Source organism: Rhineura floridana, chromosome 1 (genome assembly GCF_030035675.1).
Source record: "Rhineura floridana isolate rRhiFlo1 chromosome 1, rRhiFlo1.hap2, whole genome shotgun sequence".
Classification (NCBI taxonomy): Eukaryota; Metazoa; Chordata; class Lepidosauria; order Squamata; family Rhineuridae; genus Rhineura; species Rhineura floridana.
This window is the reverse complement of record NC_084480.1, coordinates 49,998,188-50,021,321: the sequence shown is the minus strand read 5'-3', so window position 1 is coordinate 50,021,321 and position 23,134 is coordinate 49,998,188. Positions and strand designations below refer to the sequence as shown.

General features: G+C 40.7%; 1 protein-coding gene across 4 annotated transcripts in view; it reads left to right on the top strand.

Annotated features, from left to right (window-relative positions):
* The first annotated feature begins 1,531 nt into the window (after positions 1–1,531).
* TNPO1 (transportin 1) overlaps positions 1,532–23,134 on the top strand; it is a 64,926-nt gene continuing 43,323 nt past the window's right edge. Inside the window, exons 1-7 of one of the 4 annotated variants that reach the window (XR_009761725.1) lie at positions 1,532–1,870; positions 2,085–2,198; positions 6,727–6,802; positions 8,783–8,932; positions 11,331–11,437; positions 21,090–21,223; positions 22,118–22,199. Coding sequence is in view for 3 of the 4 variants with exons in the window: in XM_061621148.1 (XP_061477132.1) it covers positions 1,796–1,870; positions 2,085–2,198; positions 6,727–6,802; positions 8,783–8,932; positions 11,331–11,437; positions 21,090–21,223; positions 22,118–22,199 (738 nt within the window). In the remaining variant the exon portion in view is untranslated. Of the gene's footprint in view, positions 1,917–2,084; positions 2,199–6,726; positions 6,803–8,782; positions 8,933–11,330; positions 11,438–21,089; positions 21,224–22,117; positions 22,200–23,134 lie in introns of all 4 variants that reach the window. The other 3 variants (XM_061621148.1, XM_061621157.1, XM_061621167.1) reach the window with 3 other exon arrangements.

Genomic DNA, 23,134 nt, shown 5'->3' with positions numbered 1-23,134 from the left:
CACTGACTTTATTTTTTGCTATTGTTTCTTGTCAGCTGTGCTTTTGGGGGCAGAATGTGTGTTGCTGTTACACATCTGGTTTCCTGACATTCCTAAATGAAGCATGAGAATAGAAGTGTTAGGTTTTAACAGGCTTACTAAAGATTCACTTGGACTTGGCTATAAACAAATTGACTTATATCTAAGTTCTATTCAAAATTGTCTCTTTGAAATTAATGAACCTAAATTGTCCTGTCTCTTCATTTTAAGGGGTATGCTCCGTGTGGTACTAACTTGGATACAACCCTTCATATCTTAAATCACAAAAATGATTGTCATTTTGCAGCTTTGTGAAATTCCTGAATTAGGGTCTGTTTCTGTTCAACTCCACGCCCCAAAGGAATGAAGTTTGTTGCTATTATATTTGTAAAAACTAAGACAAAAGGCTCCAGGTTGCTTATTATAGAGATGCTATCCTCCCCTTGATTTTTTCAGAGATGAAACATCCTATTGCATCAGGTCTATTGTATGAAATATTTAAATCCAAGTTGGTGCTATCAGCTATAGAGGAAATTTACAGCATAAGTATCTGGGTTCTTTTCTTTTTGGCGGCTAGGGGAAGGGGAATCAATGTTTTACATTCCAATGGCACATAACATTACATTGTTTTTGTTGACCATCTTTTCAAATAAACTTCCCCAATTTCCTTGTGGCCATTTGATACTAGGCTATTTTCTGCCTGCAAAAACCTGCACCGTCAAATACATTTCTTTACCAAAATATATATTTAGTTAAAAACATGTATCTTGTCTCCCCACCACACACAAATGAGGTCGTTTACAACCTAAACAACATACAGTTTGACACCTGTAACAACCCACAAAAAAGCAATGAAAGATCAAATCCTAAAACATCAAAACAAATTTCCTAGAACTATACCAATCCCCCTTTTTTGCTGTTGAAGATCAAGACTCAGCCAAAAATGCCTGTATATAAATGACATTAACAACCATAGAAGTTTAATTGCATTCCAGAGAAGGATTAGTCCATAACATCAGTGAAGGTGTAACAGTGTGATCCTAGACATGTCTACTCAGAAGTAAATTCCATTGCATTCAAGGGGGCTTCCTCCCTAATAAATGTGTTTAGGATAGCAAATGGGACATACTTCTATCTAGAGGAAAGACTTGAGCAAACACAATACTTTTCAGGCTGAATGATGATATACATTTCTCCTTAATCTCTGCCTGAATGGCACTAAGATCAATAGGTTAAGGCTTCAGTTTTATAAGCCCTAAGGAAGGAAAGTTTTATTCAACTAAATATGGCTTACTTCTGAGTAGATACGCATAGATTTGCACAGAATAGATGACAGAAAACGCTGTGCAATAACGTTTTATTTTGGGGTTCTCTGAAGAAACTCTCTCAAGGAGGCAAATCGGTTAGGAATTTCTCAACGTTATGTAAGAGGCGTTGCTTCCTTTGGGCAGGGACATTACTTCGCTTCACGTTCCACTTGGCTTTATAGTTTGCAGCATCTCGATCTATTTAGGCAGCACAAAACCTGATGCTCTCGGCCACCTATGGTCCCATAGACTAGGCGGAACTGTGGCGGACAAATGGGAGGAGGTTAGGCTAGATGGTCTTTAGACTGCCCACTAAAATTATGATTTAAGGGACGTCACCTTCGAGTGCAGGCGCTCCGTTGCCGCCTCTCCCCGTTTTTACCGCTCGGGTAAGGTGGGAAGGTTACCTCAGCGGCGGCCGAGGGGAACAGCAACCCCGCAGGGGTACGAAGGCTCTAGGACCCAGGGGGATGCGGTGCGGCCGGGTTCTCCGAGCCAGATTGCAAATTGTCCTCCGTGACTCAGTCGGCTCTGCGCAGCACACAGTAAGCGGCAGCCGCGGTGGTCGGGGCTCAGAGCAGCGAGCAGCAGGTCCGTGTGATTCGGCCAGAGCGAGGGTGCAAGGGGGGGGATCTGCGTGTGGGTGTAGAACTGGACCGGACCGACTTGGGCACCGCGCTGCATTCCCAGCTCGGGCCTAGCGTCACCGCCACCCCCGTCGCCGCTATTAACGGCGGCCGCCGCCTGTTGTCTTTGCAGAGCGCCAAGATGGAGTATGAGTGGAAACCCGACGAGCAGGGGCTCCAACAAATCCTGCAGCTGCTCAAGGAGTCGCAGTCCCCGGACACCACCACGCAGAGAGCCGTGCAACAAGTATCCTCCCAAGGGGGGGGGCGCGCGACGAGGAACTTAGGCGGGAGGGAGGAAAGGCAGGTAGGCAGGCTGGCAGGCCAGTCGGCCCAACGCCAGTGGGGGACATGGCTGGGCCCAGCAGCTGGGGACGGCTTGCCGCGCAGCCCCCGAGGCCCACCGAGAGAAAGAGAGAGAGAGACAGAGAGAGACGGCCACAGGGGCCCAGAGCAACGCTCAGCTCTGCTTTGTTGTTCCTGGGAGGGAAAGAGAAGGAATAGATTTCGCCGGGAGCGGCGCTCTTGGGGTAGTGGCGGCAACGTCGCTGGGCCGCTTCCCTAAGGTGGCCGGGTGACGAGAGAGCAGAGGCCGGGGGCGTTGTAGGCCCAGCCTCCTCCCGGCCGTGGCGCGGGCTTTGAACCGCACAGTGAGCGGCACAGGAACAGCACCCCTCCCCCAAGCTTCCCGGCCCGCACCTGTTGCGAGCCTGGCGCCAAGACCCGTTTTGCTTTTTAAAGGCTTGGCCCGCGCCCGGCAGCTCCAGTGTCGGTCACTTTTCCGGGCTGCCTTCCCTCCCCCCCTTCCTCCTTTCTCATCGCTGGGCTTGTGTCGCAGCTCTCCTTATCACCTTTTTTTGGGCTATTAATTCGTTTCCAGGGGAGCCCAATTCGGCCCTTGTTCTACCATGGACTGTTCTTTTTGATAAACTGGTAGGCTTTTATTGAGACACGTGCAGATGCAAAATCGAGCCTTTGTACTCCTGGACGCTTCTGCATATTGGGCCACACTAACGTAGGTCTGAATAATAACGTCTAGTGTAGTAAGTGAGTTTGTTGGCCTTTAGTTTAATAGGTACTGCGGCAGGTACTGTTTAAATCGCTATTGTAGATAGACCGTCAATGGTCACCTTCAAAAGAGGCGAAAAAAAATCCTACAAATCGTTAGTTATTAGCTTTGCTTTTGTTGCATTATGAAGACCTATTGTCTCTTGTGGACTCAGTAGAGAGCTGATGAATGGATTGGCTATTGGCTATCTGTATACTAGAAACACTCAAAAGTTTTAGTAAAGTATGATGATCATCAAATCAAAGGTTTCTTGTTTGCTTTTTTGGGCATGCAGTTCTTACATGTGATATTGCTAAGAGCATGGTTGTAGATGTATAGTTAACAGCATTAGGGTCCAAAGTTAAAGTAGGGCCCCGCTTTACAGCGCTTTGCTAATGTGGCGGCTTTCAGTTAGGGAAAGTCCCCGCATTAAGGCGCTTGTTCCGTTTTTATGGCGGTTTTTTCCATCGTGCACCATTTTGATGTCATTTTCGTGCGACACATCCCATTCATCAGTGGGTTTCGCTTTATGGCGATTTCCGCTTTACAGTGGGGGACTGGAACGGAACCCGCCGTATGAGCGGGGCCCTACTGTATTGTGTTTGTTTACTCTTGGAATAGAGATCAGTCTCCAATTTAAAAGGCTGAATCTAAGGGAAAACCACACATCTAGTCACAAACATAAAACACTTCATCTACAAATTAGTAGACTTGGTTGGATTTTTCTTAAAAGCAAGATGTCTTTAATTGAAAGCAACAAGCAACTGATGATTGACATTTCCAAATGTTTGTGTTTTACCCCCACTAAAGGCAAATTTTCAAGTGTCTCCTACTTTAGAATGCAGTATCACTGGGCATGGGGTAGCGAATGGCTTGGAAAAATGCAAAAATATAATTTTGTGCAAAAGGTGGTCATGGTGGGTGATTTTTGCTCACTGTTTGAGCATATCTGGAGTCCTTCCAGTACCTTAACCAGTATTTGTAAAGAACCTTAATTACTTTAAAAATTGCTTAGAAATTAATCTTCCCTTTTTCTAGTAATGTTATGTGACATATTCTCCCCAATTCCAAAAATATGATACTCTTTTACAGATAGGAGGGCAAAGCCACTACCTTTGCCATTACTGTAGCTGGAATATTTGTTCTGTTCCTCCTACTTTGGTCATTAATTGGATGTGAGGACGCCTTTGCTAGCAGCCCATAACCCGATGTAATGTACAATTTTCCTTCCTTTTTCCTGCTGAAAACAGCTGGATGTCAAAACTTCACTGGAGCTGTGTGCACCTGCTCTGATTGCTGGGTTGGTTCCTTTCTGGTTTCTAGCTCCTGATAGATGGCAAAGCCATACCTCCTTACTGTTTGCAGCATATTTTCTTGAAGCAGGTGTGTGTCATCTTTCTACTATCTTCACTCTTCTTTAGAGTGAGGCTCCTGATTTTGATACACCATCATACAATATGCTCAGTTGATGTTCTACAGTGGAAAAATAATTGTGTATGAACTCTTGCTGGAGTGCCAGATACCTGTTGCTAAGGTAGATTCATAGGGTTTTTCAATATTCTGAAAGTGATAAAGCCCTGAAAAACAGCTTTGGAGCAGTCAGACTTTAATAGAATAACATGCAAAACACTCCTTAGTGACACCACATTGTTTTCTGTTGCTTGTACACTTTTCTGACATTATTAGTAAGTGAACTGTACACATATGAGTAATATAAAATATTCATAATGCTATCCTATACGTGCCTATTAAGAAGTTCCATTTAATTCAGTGGGACTTAATCCGAAACAAGTGATTATAGGATTGTAGCCTTCTTGTTTGCAATGACATTTTATTGGCATACTTTATCAAAGTTTATCTATGCGTAAAGCTCCCAACTTTCTACTTGGTTTCAGATTCCAATCCTAGATGTTGGCGCAACCCATTTAAAACTAGCGTTGCTCTGACAATGCAAGTAGCTTTTATTGTAGTCTAAGGCTACAGTCCTATGTACACTTGCTTTCAAGAAAATCCCATCAAACCCAGTGGGGTTTACTTCTGAAAAGTTGTGCATAGGATTAAGCTGTAAAATATACAAGAATGTGTCATGTAAACAGGTAATGCTTAGTTCAAATGAATTATTTAGCCATTCCTTAAGTTTGCCACTGAAATAAGTCTCGTTGCATTACTTTAAATTACTTGTTAAATTACTTTAAAAGGCAGCAAAAATCTAGGTAAGCTGTAAAGATTAGAATTGGGCTTCTGCCGGTGTTCTGGGTGAGAGGTAGCCAATATGGTACTCTGGGTATTGTGCGCTATTAACTCGCATCAACCATGACGATTGGCCAGCTTGAGGCTGATGGGAGTTGTGATCTAAAACATCTGGTGGACATTTTTTTTTTTATTTCTTACATTTATATCCCACTTTTTATCCAAGGAGCTCAAGGTAGTGTACATTGTTCTCCCCTCCCTATTTTATCATCACAAGATAAGCTTCTCCCCCTTTTATTCTCTCAACAACCCTGTGAGGTAGGTTAGACTAGACAGTGACTGGCCCAAGGTCACCAGCTTATTGTCTGACTGGGGATTTGAACCCTGGTCTCCCACCACACTGCCTCTCAAAAATAACCAAGCTCCATTTTTTTTGCTCCATTCCTCAAACCACATTTACTTTTTATCATTTATCATTTTATCCTCACAACTCTGTGAGATAGGTTAGGCTAAAGAGGCAGTGATTGGTCCAAGGTCAAGCAGTGAGCTCCATGGCTGAGTCAGGATTTGAATCCTGGTTTCCCAAGGTCCCAGTCCAACACTAACCACTATACACACTGGCTCATTGCTTCGAATCTGTATTTCAATGTTCATAAATGGACAGGTTGCTTCCTTTCCTCACCCCCAAGATTTTCTTTGCTGGTTGGCTAAGGCTGCTGTCATAACCCCAATTATGTGGAACTAAGTCTCTTTAGATACAGTAGCACTTCTGAGAGATGTGGTTAGAATTTTTGTTTTATTATTACATTTATATTCCACCTTTCCTCCAGGGACCTCAAGGTGGCATACAAACATGCTTCTCCCCCTTTTATCCTCTCAACAACCCTGTGAGGTAGGTTAGGCTGAGAGACAGTGACTGGCCCAAAGTCACCATGGCCCAATTGGAGATTTGAATACTGGCCTCCCTTATCGTAGTTCAACACTCTTAACTGCTACACCACATTGACATCACTGCTGTAGTCTCATAGGTTGAGCCCAGCAGAGAGACTAATTTGCTGCTGGTTGCATTGTATCTGGCAAGGCCCAAGACAAGTGATGGAGATAAATGGTTGCTGTGTATGCTATCTTCTAAGCAGGGAACATGAATGGACTGTATTGCATTTGCATCCAGCAGAGAACTACAGAACAGTGCTGCATGGGTAGCTCTTAACAGCAGAAGGGGGACGTAGCCATGCATGTTTTCCACACTGTGCTGTGTAAAATTTCTAGGGTTTTTTCAATGTGATTGTTGGGAGCAGGGACAGATGCTTCTAGCTATTGACAACCAGGTGACTGGCAAATAAGAAGACTACTACATTTGTGCTTCAGTACCTTGTGTTTGTGGCCCTAATTACATTTGGTCAGTTGTTAGACATTTTTGATGTTCAGCTTTGATCTTTTTAAAAAAATTAGCCAGTCTCAACTGTGTGTTTAAACATGAGAACTTGCAGTTTTTCACAATGTAGAAGAAATGGTCTTTAACAATGCTCTACTTTAGAAACTGGAACAGCTCAATCAGTATCCAGACTTCAACAATTACCTGATATTTGTTCTTACGAAGCTAAAATCTGAAGGTGAGTCACTAGTTCTATATAATTTTTGCTAAGTACTCACAAAAAATAGAAAGAATAGGCAGGGGCTGTTCAGTGTTTGGGCTTTTTATTCACTGAGATTTTGTAGATTAAACCCACCCTGTGTTTGCTTTGTGTGATGAAAGGCAGACTAGGAATTCAGTATATGAATATAGGCCACTAAACTAGTTTATATAGAATTATTCTTTATGCTGTGGTCCCAAGAACAGTTGTTTTGAAATAAGTTCTTTTGAAATAAATGAAATGTGCCTTCAAGTAAATCTGTTTAAGATGGGGCTGCGAGTGGCAGTTTGTAGATAGAGCTTTTCAAGACTGTTCTTTTAAAAAGCAAAAGTGTTCATGTCAGTAAAACTAGCCTGACATGGCTACAATATCTTGCACAGAAGCAACTTTGTTCTAGGACAAGATTTTTTAGATAAACACCTATGAAATGATGGTGATCCTAAACTATACAGAGATTTTAACTACAAATGGAAGAAGCAGAGGACCTCTGCTTAAAAGGTGCGCAAAATCTGATTTTGCTAGCCTCCTTTATTTTGTGCTGCTTTTGTTGTTACTATGTGCATATCAGTACAGCGAATTAATTAAATATTTGTGCCGCTTCAGTAGCTTAAATCAGTATATGTTACATTAACACTGATATAGCATTATAGAGCACACTACATCCTTCCTCAATTTTTACTTTTAAATCCTGCTTTTGATGCATGGATCCCTGCTGAGGTCCTCTAAAGGCCAGATATTTGATCCATAACCATGCACTTCCTACTAAATTATAAAAGCCCCTGGATTCTAACTAAATGTGGCATTTGGATAATCAAAAAGCAGTGGTTTATTTGACAGCTGAATTTGGCCTATGTGGAGGGAGTGTATCTGTAGTTTGGGTTTTGCATTTAGCCATTCTATTTCATCTAACAGTATCCTGTTCATATCTACTTTGAAGTAAGCTTCATTGAGTTCTATGAAATTAAGTCCCAGGCAAGTATATGCAGGACTGCAACCTGTCTGGTTGTTCAGATCTTGATAATTTTCCAGCAGAAGTTTATACTAAGAGTGTTAAAGTTTTATATAACTAAAACAGAAAAGGGTACATTCTCAGGCTTGAATTCCAGCATCTAGCATGGCTCACTGAATCACCCAGCAAGGAATGAGATGCAATTAAAGTATCCTCTGCCAATACTCCCCAAAATAGAGTTAGAAAGATTCTTCTTTGGGATTGCCTGAGTAATTGACTGACTGGCTGATATATATTACACATGTATACTAAAAACCTTTTAGTAAAAATATTAATAAAATTAGTGTCTAAACTTTATTGTGGTTTATATTCCTTGATGGTACCTTAATGTAAACCCACTGCTTTATATTCTTACACAAAGATAATGAAAATTTATTTCAAATGTGTTTTAGTGCATTTTTTTTTTACAAAAACCATTTTCCTCATACATTTTTTATTTATTGGAGGGGGAAATATGGCAGTCCTGTACAATAGTTATAGTTAGAAGATGATTCACATGACAAGACTTTTTAGGATATCTTTTTCCTCAGTGTTAGCTCAGTAAACTTCGTTGCAGGCAAAGGGAAGGTCCCTGTTCTATTGCTCTGTGCAGATTTCCCATTACAAAGCGCTTTGAACACAGTGAGACGTTCTTAAGATGTTACTCTAGTACCATGGCCTCTGTTCTTTAGTGAGAGCCATGAAGTATAGAACAATTTAAATGTTATGCTTGGCATTGTGAGTATGGCTACAAGATGGTTGGTATGTACTGTAAGAAGTTGTGTTTCAAGCTAAAAGAGCATTCAGCTCATACTGTAGAAACAAGTTTTGGGTTTTTTAAAGGCTAATTTTAATGTGGCCCTGATATATTTCTGCCATATGAAATGTTAGTAGTGATTAAAGCTTCTGTAGAGTTTTACAAGTTGTTATACTAAAATATTTAAATACCTTTTTAAAAACTCTTATTATAGATGAACCTACGCGGTCGCTGAGTGGTCTCATTTTGAAGAATAATGTGAAAGCTCATTTTCACAATTTTCCTAATGGAGTAACTGATTTCATTAAAAGCGAGTGTTTAAACAATATTGGAGACTCTTCCCCATTAATCAGAGCTACTGTAGGTGAGTTGCAGGCATTTAAAAGTATTACAGTGCAGTTCTTGGCAACTTTTTCAGTGTTATGCCGAATGACTTGAAAGGTCTGGTGGGCTGTTCTAGAGTTCTTCTTAAAATATGCTTATTTTAAAAAATTGTGTTTCTATACTTGAGGGGTCCAAATATGTCAACATACTTAAATGTTTTATTGTATATTAGGTTAGTATTATTTATTACACCCATTGAGACATTCAAACACAAATTACTGTAATGTAGCATTGGTTTCCAAGTCCTTTATTCATATAATCGCATGCTTAATATTTTTTTCTTTAGATGTTGGTTTATTTTGACCAGTTATTGTGCTTCTTGTCACTATGTGTGTTAAAGTAAGTTTCATCTTCATGACTAATGGCATGAGTTGTAAAATTCAGCTGACTCTGACATATATATTTTTGACTGTAGTAACTATCAAGGCACCAGAAGAGGCATGTTATATGTTAGTTTGGGTAAGAACGTTAATTGCTTTCTGCAAGTCTTTACAATGAAAAGTTGCACAAAAAGTAAAGGTAGCTGTGTTGGCTCATAAGAAAAAAAATCCAAAAATCATACTAGGGGAGTATTTTTTATTAGGCCAACCAAAATATCACAAAATGTTTTGAGTTCTCCAGAACTGTTCAGTAGGCTAGTTAGGAAGGGGAAGAGGGAGAGGAACCTGGTTGGTGGTGTAAGTCTGCATCTCATTAATAGTCAGTAGATAGAATGTGGGAGTAGGTAGCAGACATCCAAATGAAACTATCTTAGGTAATATGTAGGTATCAGGCTACACCGAGACCTGCTGGGAAGAAGAAACGCAATGGACGATTCCTCATCTCTGCAAATACACAAACTGGCTGCTACCCAAGAGACAGTCATTGGTGTGAGGAGAATAGTGACATTGTTTTGACTTGTGGAAGAGAAGGATGGATTACAGCTTTCTCCTTGTACTTCAAGGAAGCAATTACTTTAAGATCTATAACATTTGGTGAATATATGGTTGGCTAACTTCTGAAACATTTAAATGGCTTTTTGCTGGACAGCTGAGTTCTCCACAGTTCAGTCTCTTCCACACCTCCTCTCTATGTTCATAAATAACCATGGTTATACTTCTGAAGAGTAATATTTTAAGGAAAATGTGTAGAGTGTAAGTAAAAATCCCACCTTTGTAAATATGCAAATACAGATAATTTTTTGCTGTGGAGTAGGAGAAGAAAAAACTTCATTTGGCACAGCCATATTTTGCAAATGAAAGTGTTTTCTTAGCTGATATTATAAGCTACAATATTAAAAGAAGGATTAAATGAATCAATGTTCCACCAATAGTTTTAAGATAAGCTATTTATACTAGTGCTAGTAGGCTAATCCTGTTCACCACTACTTCTGATGTAGCCATCCAGCATATTGGGTATTGTTCAGCTTGATCACAGGGGTTTTAAATCTAAAGTAAGTCTCTTACTTTCTAGTTAGCTTATATAGGAAGTCAACATTAGAATTGACCCACAACATTGGAGATGGTTCTTTTGTCTTCACTGCAAGAAAAGATTCACATCAGCCGTTTAGTTTGTACTTGTTATTTCCTGTTAATCCCCTAATTCATGTTTAATTTATTAGAATGTAAATATTTGTATAACGCTATAGGGTGGCTAAGTGTTTTCAGTCTAAAACACTAGGCTTGTTTCCATGCTTTGAAGGCATTTTGGAGACCTTTAGAGCTGTCTGATAATTGTTCCAAAGAGGAATGGCTTCGCAACGGGAAATAGCAATTCAAGAATCCGAACCTAGGAGATGGTTTGTTACAAGGCATATGCAAAGACTGGTTTGAATGTAGTCAATTTTGAAATTGAGGTTAGTTTTCTAATGCACAGCTTCTGCCTTTCTGCAGTATTATAACTTTTTACTCACCTGGCTGCTTTAGGTAAACAAGAGTGGTCCCCAAGTGGTCCCAATGCTGCCATAAATGGCTGCCAGCAGCTAGAATAGAGTTATAAGTATCATTGCCCTGTAAGTAGACAATGAAAGAGCTACATGTGTAATTGTCACTGCTGATACTACCACAGGGTAGATTTCTTCTTCCCCTGTAGTTAGTGGCCATCTACTGCCCAGTGTTAAACAATATTGTTTGGAAGGTTGATTTCATCACTTAATGTTTTTCTAGCTTTAGAAAAATGATAGGCTTGGGAGCAAAGAAATTTATTGGCTTATTGAATTAACTCTCTCTTCTTAGCTTGAAAGACCAACCCATCTTCCTTTATATTGTGCATTTATCTAAAGAGGAAAACTGCAATATTTTTCCTCCTCTTGTTTTTGATATAATTTATTTGTTACACTTGCACACTTATAAGAGAAAATTAAACAGGTTGTTAACTTTTCTCTTCCCAACAACTCCAAGGTATCTTGATAACAACCATTGCCTCAAAAGGAGAATTGCAGAATTGGCCTGAACTCTTACCAAAGCTTTGTAGCCTGCTGGATTCTGAAGACTACAATACTTGTGAGGTATGATACGTTTTTCATCTACTACTACCTCTGAATTTGGTAGAACATAAACAAATTATAAATTACATTTGAATTGCTTTATAATCTAACCATAATTACTGTTCAACATGCAGGCATCTATTATTTTTACCAGCAGTCTTCCAAAAAGTGATTTAAATTATCCTGCCCAACCAAGTACATTAGCGGTGATCTGTTGCACATAGGAAGATAGCACAATTACCAATGAAAGCAAGATGAAATATTGGGGTAATTATTATATAGCAAACATCCTGGTGTCCAAATTTGTGATACCTGATTCTCAAATATCCAAATGCTCTTTCACATGTCGTTATAATCCTACACAAACAGATTTCCTTTTGTCTAGCATCTTGAGTATTGGGGACATCAAAGAGACCAGGATAACCAAGACTGTTGTAAATGTTTGCATTTATGCTATCTCGCTTATTTATATAAGTGCTATGTGCATTGGTGGCACTATAGTAATAATAATTGTTTTAGGAGATTTGGAGAGACATTAGACAGGATGCTTGGGTGCCCAAAGTCATAGGGTTGCATTCCTTGAACGTTTTAAAAAACTTCAACTAAGTTTATATTACTTAAAAGATTAAAGATAGTAAATGCCTTTAGAGAAATACCTTGTACTTTGTTTCTTTTGCATTCGCTCATTTAAAATTAGTATTTTTAATTGGAGTAGTAAAACTGCTAATTGTGTTTATACTGTCAGGATGAACAGATAGTAAAGAGAAAACAGTGAATGTTATGTAGTGCTTTAGATTAAAATAAACAGAGCTACAACATTAATCAAGTGGACTTTGATTTAAAAAGTGGTGGTTTTTCTTGGATCCCTCCCCTATAACAGAACATGATAGTGAATAATAAGTATTTTCCTAGTGGTAGTGGGACAGTCTATAGACTGGAATTGCTTCTCCTGTTGGCAGCAGAGAAGATTCTTGAAGTGATGTCATCCTCCAGAAGGAGGAGCTCTTGCTTCCTGGGACCTGCTGTCTCAGCAGTAGAAGATAGGTCCTTGGGAGTTCTCATTAAAGGAATTTCTGATTAGTTGTTTCTCTTTTAAATTATGCTCCTTTGCAATGACTTCATTTAGGGGCTGAGGAAGGACTTCCTTTGATTCCACTTGTGAGTCTTACTGATCTCCCCCCCCCCGTTCTTCAGTAGTATTGCTATTTTCTGCCAGGAACACATATGGCCCTCCATCCACCTGAAAGCATTTATGAACCAATTCTTGTAGTCACCTCCACAAAAATGGGGTTACAATACTTTAAACGGCATTTAACCACTTAATTATATCCCCTCCCCTCTGGTCCCTACAATGGGAGATAGACTATTGATAGACTATTGATTCCCTGAAATGGAAAAGGTGGCATAGAAGTCTGCAGGTATTGTACCATGCTGTAGCAATCACAGAAGCACTGTGATAATTTTCAGTGGAGATTCTGTTCCACCATGGCAGCAATTTGAAAAGGCAACTTTCTTGTCTCAGTAGGCCTTGAAAAACTTATCTGCATGTGCCTTTCTGGCTGAGCAGTTGGCACTTCCTGAGGCTTTCATATCAAAACTGGCTTTGGCAATATTGGGTTTGACCCTTTAAACTGATGTCTGCCCTGCAGGCTCTTTAAGTACCTTTGCACCCAGGAATCATTTGCACCCAGGAATCACTGCATATTTCAGTGACATCTTAATGAGGTCCCTTGTCTTGTGAAACACAGTTTTATGATAAATACCAACAAGATTTGTATTTCATTTGGAGGTTGCACTACTTGTGGGTTCCTTTCCCCAGACAGAAGGTTGGGCACTTAATTTACCATCTGTCAAGCGTGAATGGGTGGAAAAATGGCAAATGCAATTCAGTATAAACAAGTGTAAAATTATGCATATTGGAGCAAAAAATCTTAATTTCACATATACGCTCATGGAGACTGAACTGGCGGTGACCGACCAGGAGAGAGACCTTGGGGTTGTAGTGGACAGCACGATGAATATGTCAACCCAGTGTGTGGCAGCTGTGAAAAAGGCAAATTCCATGCTAGGGATAATTAGGAAAGGTATTGAAAATAAAACAGTCGATATCATAATGCCGTTGTATAAATCTATGGTGCGGCTGCATTTGGAATACTGTGTATAGTTCTGGTCACCTCATCTCAAAAAGGATATTATAGAGTTGGAAAAGGTTCAGAAGAGGGCAACCAGAATGATCAAGGGGATGGAGTGACTCCCTTATGAGGAAAGGTTGCAGCATTTGAGTGTGTTGAAGAAGCTGAGAGCAAAGCTGTCAGGAGTCTCGACCAAGAGGCTAGACTCCTAGCAGAGGCACCCAAAGCGGAATGGTCAAAGCTGAAACACCAGACTAAGATGCATCCAAACTCAGAGGAAGGCAATGATAAACCACGTCTGAATATCTCTCACCACGGAAACCCTATGAACAGAGTATCCAAAATGCGACGCGAGATAGCGCTGGAAGATGAGACCCCCAGGTCAGAAGCCACTCACCGAGCTACTGGGGAAGAACAAAGGACAAGTATGAGTAGCGCTGTGACTAATGACGCAGCTGGGTCAAAGCCGAAAGGAAGCCCAGAGGCTGATGTACACAGATGCAAAAGGAGAGTCCGGAGTTGTACAACGCACACAATAGGAACATGGAATGTGAGAAGCATGAACCAGGGAAAGTTAGAAATTGTCAAGCAAGAAATGGAACGCATCAACATTACAATACTTGGCGTGAGTGAACGAAAATGGACGGGAATGGGACATTTCCAATCGGGCAATTACAAAATATTTTATGCAGGAAATGAGAAATTAAGAAGAAATGGGGTTGCTTTAATAGTGAGAAGTGATATAGCAAGATCAATTAGGAGCTACAACGCAAGGTCTGAGCGAGTGATATCAATGAGATTAAATGGGAAACCTATCAACATAACCATCATCCAAGTCTATGCTCCAACATCAAACGCAGAAGAAGAGGAATTGGAGAGATTTTACGCAGAAGTACAGGAGGAAATTGATCACACACCAAAACAAGATATGATGCTAATCATGGGGGACTGAAATGCAAAAGTAGGGAACAGAGAAGAATTAGGAATTGTGGGGAAATGGGGCTTAGGTGACAGAAATGAAGCAGGAGAATTCTGTGAAGCCAATGATTTGTTTCTTGCCAACACATTTTTTGAGCAACCAAAAAGATGACTGTATACGTGGACATCACCAGATGGTCAATATAGGAATCAAATTGAGTGTATAATTGGATGGAGAAGTTCCATACTTTCTTCAAAAACAAGACCAGGAGCAGACTGCGGTACAGATCATGAACTGATCGTATTGAAAATCAGAGTAAAGCTAAAGAAGAAGAACAAAGCACTCATAATGCCAAAATACAATTTAAATAACATCCCAGAAGAATATAAAGATCAAATAAGGAACAGGTTTGAGGCTTTAAACTTCGTTGACAGAGAACCAGAAGAACTATGGACTGAAGTCAGGGACGTTATCAGGGAAGAATGCAAAAAGACAATACCTCTTGTTAAAAAGAGAGAAAGACCCCAACGGATGACTGAAGAAACTCTTCAAATGGTTCAAGAGAGAAGGAAAGCAAAAGCAAAAGGAGATAGAAACAAGGTCAGAACCCTAAATGCAACAATACAACGACTAGTACGTAGGGACAAAGAAACCTATTACAATAGTTATTGTATAGAAATGAAAAGGACAACAAAATGGAAAGAACAAGAGCCCTATTCCAAAAGATTAGAGAAATGAAAGGGAAATTTAAACCAAGAGTAGGGATGTTGAATAATCAACAGGGGAACACACTGACTGACCGAGATGAAATAAAAGGAAGATGGAAGCAATACACTGAAGAACTCTATCAAAGAGATGCCAGGATGACAGATTCATTCACGGAGGAACCATATGATGAAGAACCAGAAATTTTAGAATGTGAAGTGAAAGCTGCTCTTAAATTCTTGGAAGAAACAAATCACCAGGAATAGATGGCATACCAATAGAGTTACTACAAGCTACTGAGACTGAATCAGTCCAAATTTTGATTAAAATTTGTGAAGAAATATGGAAAACTAAACAATGGCCCACAAACTGGAAGCGTTCAATGTATATCCCAATTCCAAAGAAAGGGGATCCCAGGGAATGCAGTAATTATCAAACTATGGCCTTAATATCCCATGCAAGTAAAGTAATGCTCAAGATTCTACAACAAAGGCTCTTACCATATATGGAGTGAGAAATGCCAGACGTCCAAGGTGGAGTTAGAAAGGGAAGAGGTACCAGAGATCATATTGCAAACATATGTTGGATAATGGAACGGAGCAAGGAATTTCAGAAGAAAATCACCCTGTGCTTTATAGATTACAGCAAAGCCTTTGACTGTGTAGATCATAAAAAACTATGGAACGCTTTAAAAGAAATGGGGGTGCCACAGCATCTGATTGTCCTGATGCGCAACCTATACTCTGGACAAGAGGCTACTGTAAGGACAGAATATGGAGAAACCGATTGGTTCCCAACCGGGAAGGGTGTGAGACAGGGTTGTATTTTATCACCCTGTTTATTTAATCTGTACGCAGAACATATCATACGGAAAGTGGGATTGGACCAAGATGAAGGAGGTGTGAAAATTGGAGGGAGAAATATCAATAATATAAGATATGCAGACAATACCATACTCTTAGCAGAAACCAGTAATGATTTGAAACGAATGCTGATGAAAGTTAAAGAAGAAAGCACAAAAGCAGGACTACAGCTGAACGTCAAAAAGACGAAAGTAATGACAACAGAAGATTTATGTAACTTTACAGTTGACAATGAGGACATTGAACTTGTCAAGGATTATCAATGGCACAATCATTAACCAAAATGGAGACAATAGTCAAGAAATCAGAAGAAGGCTAGGACTGTGGAGGGCAGCTGTGAGAGAACTAGAAAAGGTCCTCAAATGTAAAGATGTATCACTGAACACTAAAGTCAGGATCATTCAGACCATGGTATTTCCGATCTCTGTGTATGGATGTGAAAGTTGGACAGTGAAAAAAGCGGATATGAGAAATATCAACTCATTTGAAATGTGTGGGAGAAGAGCTTTGCGTATACCATGGACAAAAGACCAATAATTGGGTGTTAGAACAAATTAAAGCAGAACTGTCACTAGACGCTAAAATGATGAAACAGGTTGTTATACTTTGGACACATAATAAGAAGACATTAGAAAAGATAATAATGCTTGGAAAAACAGAAGGAAGTAGAAAAAGAGGAAGGCCAAACAAGAGATGGATTGATTCCATAAAGGAAGCCACAGACCTGAACTTACAAGATCTGAGCAGGGTGGTTTATGACAGATGCTCTTGGAGGTCACTGATTCATAGGGTCGCCATAAGTCGTAGCTGACTTGGAGGCACATAACAACAACAACAAGTTTAGAGAAAAGGCGGGTCAGAGGAGTCATGATAGAAGTGTATACAATTATGCATGGCGTTGAGAAAATGGATAGAGAAAAGTTTTTCTCCCTTTCTCATAATACTAGAACTTGTGGACATTCAAAGAAGCTGAATGTTGGAAGATTCAGGACAGACAAAAGGAAGTACTTCTTTACTCAGCGCATAGTTAAACTATGGAATTTGCTCCCACAAGACGCAGTAATGGCCACCAGCTTGGATGGCTTTAAAAGAAGATTAGACATATTCATGGAGGACAGGGCTATCAATGGCTACTGGCCATGATGGCTGTGCTCTGCCACCCTAGTCAGAGGTGGCATGCTTCTGAAAACCAGTTGCTGGAAGCCTCAGGAGGGGAGAGTGTTCTTGCACTGAGGTCCTGCTTGTGGGCTTCCCCCAGGCATCTGGTTGGCCACTGTGAGAACAGGATGCTGGACTAGATGGGCCACTGGCCTGATCCAGCAGGCTTTTCTTATGTTCTTATGAACACTTGGATCACATACAGTTTTACAGTTTCTGGATCGTATTGGTAGGTAGTCTGCATCTGATCAGCAGGGTAGTCAAGTAGACATGCTTCCATGTCATATCTCTTCAGAGATTCCTTCTGCTATTCCAGTGTGAAATAGTGAAGAGGAGGCATCAGTTCCTGACTTTTCCTTATGGTGTCAAGGAGAATCTTTGTTGGTGGCTGTTCTCAGGCAGCTCCTTCAAGGTCCTGATCATTACATTACCAATGCAGTTTATTCACTTGGAGCCTAATGCCAGAAGATGCTGAAAAACATCAGTCTCATCCTATTACAATTATAGTATAGAATCAAACATCAAGATGTCATTATGATACATACACATAGGACTTGAATGCCACTAAGGAGCTTTTGTCAAGAGGCAAACAAGATCCTGGGAGCAGCAGAACCAGATACTTGTTAATAGCACTGTGGCTAATAACACTTCCTTATGGATTTTACATGGAAAGGGACTCCAGACAATACACATGTGATCATTTCTTGTCTGGGTTTATGCTACATAACATAAGGGCCCTGTTGAGTCAGATGAAAGACTTACCTAGTCCAGCATCCTGTTTTGTGGAGTGGCCAACCACAAGCAAGACGTGAGGGCAAGAGTATTCTACTGTTGTTCCCCAGCAACTGATATTCAGAGGCATAGTATCTCTTCCTGGAGATAGTACACAGCCATCACGACTAATAAGTCTCTAACCTCTGCAGGGGTTGAGGATCTACTACAATGGTCCGTCACTGCAGGTTTGTGAATTGGGATAGGTTTCCAGTATCTCTTGAGGATTTTCTATCTGGTTGACTTCTGGAACACACACATATTCTGGCTTTTTGATAACTGTTACATCTAGACACCCTCTACTGTTTCCATAGTTAAAGCATCCCATGGTTTTTCAGAAGGTATTGGTGATGGAACAAGCAGGATGATGGCTAGAGCACAAAAGACAGAAGTCTTGGGCCAAATCCAGCCAAACATAGGTTAGAGCCTTTTTTAGGACTGATTCTGAGGCGGTGATTGTGGCAAAGAAATCTTACTTCATCATAATTGTGTTCATATGCTGTTGTACAGTAGAGTTTATCCAAGTAGTCAAAGGCTTATTACATTCTGGCCAAAGAAAAGATCAACCTTCATGAGTTAGGCCAGCTTTCCCCAACCTGGTACTCTCCGGATATTTTGGGCTGCAACTGCCACCAGTCTTGGGCAATATGGCCAATGATCTGGGACGATGGGAGTTGTAGTACAAAACATTTGGAAGGCATCAGGCTGGGGATAGCTGAGCTTGAGATAAAATGGAAAACATAAAATGGATTGTATCTGCTCTTTATTTGGATGTTGTAGTTGTAAAGCCAATCCTGTGTGGTTCTAAGGATTTGCCTCATCAGTTTTCTATGGATCCTTTCAGCATGTGCAATCTGAGAATGCATAGTTGCCCTTGATTTGTGAAATCTTCTAGGATGGGGTTAAAGGATTTTGTTTCGGACTAAATAATAAAAATAAAAATATCTTTAAGTGAGGGTGAGCTGTTGAGGTCCCAACAATGTTTTAAAAGGTTGCAGTGAAAATCCTCCTGTGAGTAATCTTTAAGGCTACCCAGTGTGAACAACCTTTGCCTCAAATTGTCAGATCTTTCCTCAAATCTTTCCTCTTTGGGCTATACTGTATACTTAAGCACTGTATGCTTAAGATTTTCTTGCATGAAACTGATAATGTCTAGGCTTTCCAATTTGGTTTGCTCTGTTTTTGAGACTAATACTGCCTTGGTCACCCTGGTAGATGACCTATACTGGGAAATGGTCAGGGAGAGTGCAACTTTGCAGGTTGCCGGGGATAGGGCTAGAGGGCGCTGTTCTGTGGTTGTTCCTGTCCTTCATGGAGGATACAGGTATCAGTGGTTTTGGGGGGGGCAGCTCTTCCATTACTTGGCCTTTGGCGTATGGGCTACTGTAACTTTCCATCTTGATCTCCATTCTTTTCCATTTCTGCATCAAGCCACAGGTGGACATTAGGGGCAGTTTTAGACTGGATTAGGGAGAACAAGTTGAAACTTAATCCAAATAAGAAAGAAATACTATTGGTTGGCAATTCTGTTGGTCTGAAGGTGGCAGCCTGTTTGAGGTTGTACTGTACTCTCCCTGAACTGATAGGTCAACATATTACCAGTATTCTTGGGTGGAGGTGGTTTCTTCTACCAACTCCACTTGATTTACCAGCTCCACCCCTTCCTGGACGACTCAGATTTTGCCTCAGCCATCCACACCCTAGTTACTTCTTGGTTTTACTCCTGTAATATACTTATAGTTCTGTCTTTGAAGACAATATTGAAACTTACAGTTGGCTGAGAATGTGGCTGCCGGGATTTTATATGGGGCTTGGCATTCTGATGATATGGCTTGAAGCTTGTGTTGGTTCTTACCAGTTTTTTGTTTTGGGACTCAATTCAAGGTGGTAGTCTTGACTTTCAAAGCTGTAAAAAGGGTATAAAGAACTGCCTCCTTCCATTATCTTTGTTTCTCTTTTGAAGGCCTCCTTTAGCGTTTCCCTTTTATTGGAATTATGACCATAGACCATGATGAATGTGGACATATTTGGTTGCATAACCACATCCCTAGGGATGTATGCCAAGCCCCATCACTGTCAGCTTTTAGCAAGGCAATAAATAGTATTCTAGCAAGCATTTATTTTTTCTTTTAAAATTACCTTTATGATGTGCTTGCTCTTACTCTGCTACATTCTTGCTTTTTATGTTGGTTTTATTATGTCTTATTGGTCCTATCTTACCACTTGGCAGCCACCTTGGATGTATTTTTTTTAATAGGAAGGCAGGGTGTAAATTAAAAAGCCTTTTTTGTGCTATCCTTCCTAGGTGGGTTAGAAATGCATTGGCCTTGTTTTTGAAGACCTGCACAGAGAATCCCCCTCATCTGGAAGGGGCCATTCAGGTTGGGGCCAAGACACAGAGTCTTTAATAAACCAAGTAGGGCAAGGGTCGAAAGGACACATTGCTAGCCGCATCGTCACAAGCACCTTGTCCACATCATCAGGCTGCATCAGCTGAAACCGATCCCAAGAAGTTGCAGCAGGCGTTGCACTGCACACCTCACTGGGGACTACAGTAGATGTGGATGGGGCATCAAGACTGCTACAGAGGCGAGCAACTTGCAAACAGTGCACAGTGGGACTCCGAAGGGTCTAAAACTCCATTTCCTATTGTAGTGCCTTTGCCCACAGTTGATAAGGAGAGATTTTATTCCTGCACTACTTAGCTCTGTCTGAGCAAACTCTTTCTGGGGTGGCGTTGCTGTTGCTATGTGGAGTGATCTCAGCTGACTGATTGCCCTACTTCAACTAGGAAGAACAGGAATTTCCCCTACTGGTTGATGTCCAGATGCTGGATGCTTTCCACTCCATCCATGAGGAGGCAGATTCTGTGCAAATGGAATACTTGGCTTGAGACTGAAGCAGGAAAATCTTCCTGCTTCATCCCTGGACTCTTTCTTTTGCTTCCACAGTGAACGATTAAAGGTTCCTAGTTTAGTGTGCCTGATTGGTTCTAACAGGATTTTCTCTTGCATGTGTTTTAATCTAGAGAATGCTGTCAGGTGTTTTTGGAATAGAATCTGCGCTGAGAAAGAGAATAAGGATCTGCAAAATAGTAATGTGTATGTATTTGATTTATTTGACAGGGTGCATTTGGAGCTCTTCAGAAGATTTGTGAAGATTCTGCTGAAATCTTAGATAGTGATGCATTAGATCGACCTCTCAATATCATGATCCCTAAGTTTTTACAGTTCTTCAAGCATAGCAGTCCAAAAATAAGGTAAGAAATGATGCTGCACATTCATACTTGTGTATACCACCACACACACTTCAAATACTTCAATTGGCAAGATTTTGTGGGTAGACATTTTTAACATGGATAAGTTGAATGCCACTGTCAGCCAAACATTTCTGTTTGTCTGATATTCTGCCAATTCCTGGGACCTTGAACAAATGCTTTTTGCATTTGTTGAAGTTCCTAACCATCTCTTATATCAGACACATTGCATGAAATCTCCATTCACTTCACTGGAGCTTAGCACCATTGTAAACAGTCATTCACCTGGCCTACTAGGTAGGAAAGCTTTTGTAAATGGGAAGAATCAGGTCTTTCTGCCTAAGGCAGTTGATATAACGTAACCGAGGTGGGAAGGCAGTCTAGAAGCCTTTGTGGAATTGCCTGAAAGGCAAATTAGGTGTGTTTTTACTGGAAACTAAAAAAGTTCTCCAATTGTATCCTACTAGTCTTTGGATGTAAACTATCTCTCTCTACCCCCCCCCCCCCATCTTAGTATGAAACTGCTCAATAGGCTGCATGTGAGTGAGTGAGAGAGATTTGGAAACAGCCTTTGGAGCTGCAGTCCAAAATGATTGTCTGGGCTTGCATACAGACCCAACTACAGTGTTTATGTTTAGTAACTAAATAATAGTAAATCATGAGGTGCTGTCTTAAAATTTTGTGATGCTTCGGAAACTATAGTTAGTTGTAACTGAGGCAGAATGTTTCTGATGCTCCTGAGTGTTTTCTTTGGTAATAATAGTTACTATACATATATACAATATTCATAGTACTAAAGGCTGTTTCTCTCACAAATCAGATTCAAAACTGTTTGATTCTTAGAAGTGATAGATGTATTTTCTAGTTCGATTTTTAAAAGAAAACTATGTTTTGTAGGTCCCATGCAGTTGCATGTGTCAATCAATTTATCATCAGTAGGACTCAAGCCCTTATGTTGCACATTGATGCATTTATTGAGGTAGGTGATGCTGTTTTTATTGGTTTACATCAAGGTGTAGGATCTTTAGAGAGATTAGAAATTGCTCTTACAAATACAGTAGGGCCCTGCTTTTTGGTGGTCCGCTTTTCAGCAGTCTGCTAATACGGCGGCTTTCAATTAGAGTAATTACAGTAAGGCCCCACTCATAAGGCGCTTGTTCTGCTTTTACGGCATTTTTTTGGCGTCTGGTGCCATTTTATTGATGGAGTTCCGCTTTTTGGCAGGTTTCGCTTTTTGGCGGGGGTCTGGAATGTAACCCGCTGTATGAGTGGGGCCCTACTGTAAACTGAGGTTTTCCCCCTTTTCCAAGTCTGAGCCTTTAAAACTGATTGAAAAACTGAAGTTATATTAATTCTGGAAATTGGTGACAAATGTGCCAGTCTCCCACACCATGAAAGCAGGATAAGAATGGAAGTGAAGCTGGAAAGTTTCTTACTGTATGAAACTATTGTAGAGCATAGAACCCTAAAGGGTAGCTACTTTCAATTAATGTATACACAGCAAGGGTGGGGAACCTTTTTGGCCTGGCAGGCCAGATTGTTATCTGTCCCCCCCCTAGTGGGCCACCCTTAACAGGTGGGCAGGAGAACCTTCTTGTCAAAGTCACTTGTGCAGAACTTCCCAAGTGCATGACAGCCAGCTGGTTGTTGGGTGCTTGGAAACCACAGTGCAAAGGAATACATGACTGGCACAGCTGCTGTCTGCAGGGATCGGCTTTGTGACCCTTGGTTGTACAGTCGATCCAACTGTCCCTCTACCTGCCCCACAACTGACATCACATCTCATGTCTAGTGTGTGATAAGTGGGTGTGATTTGGAGAAAACAGCCTCATATGCCAAATTGGGACAAGTGCCAGGCCAAATTTGACTTCTCGGTCACAGGTTCCCCAATCCTTAATATACAGAATGGTGAGA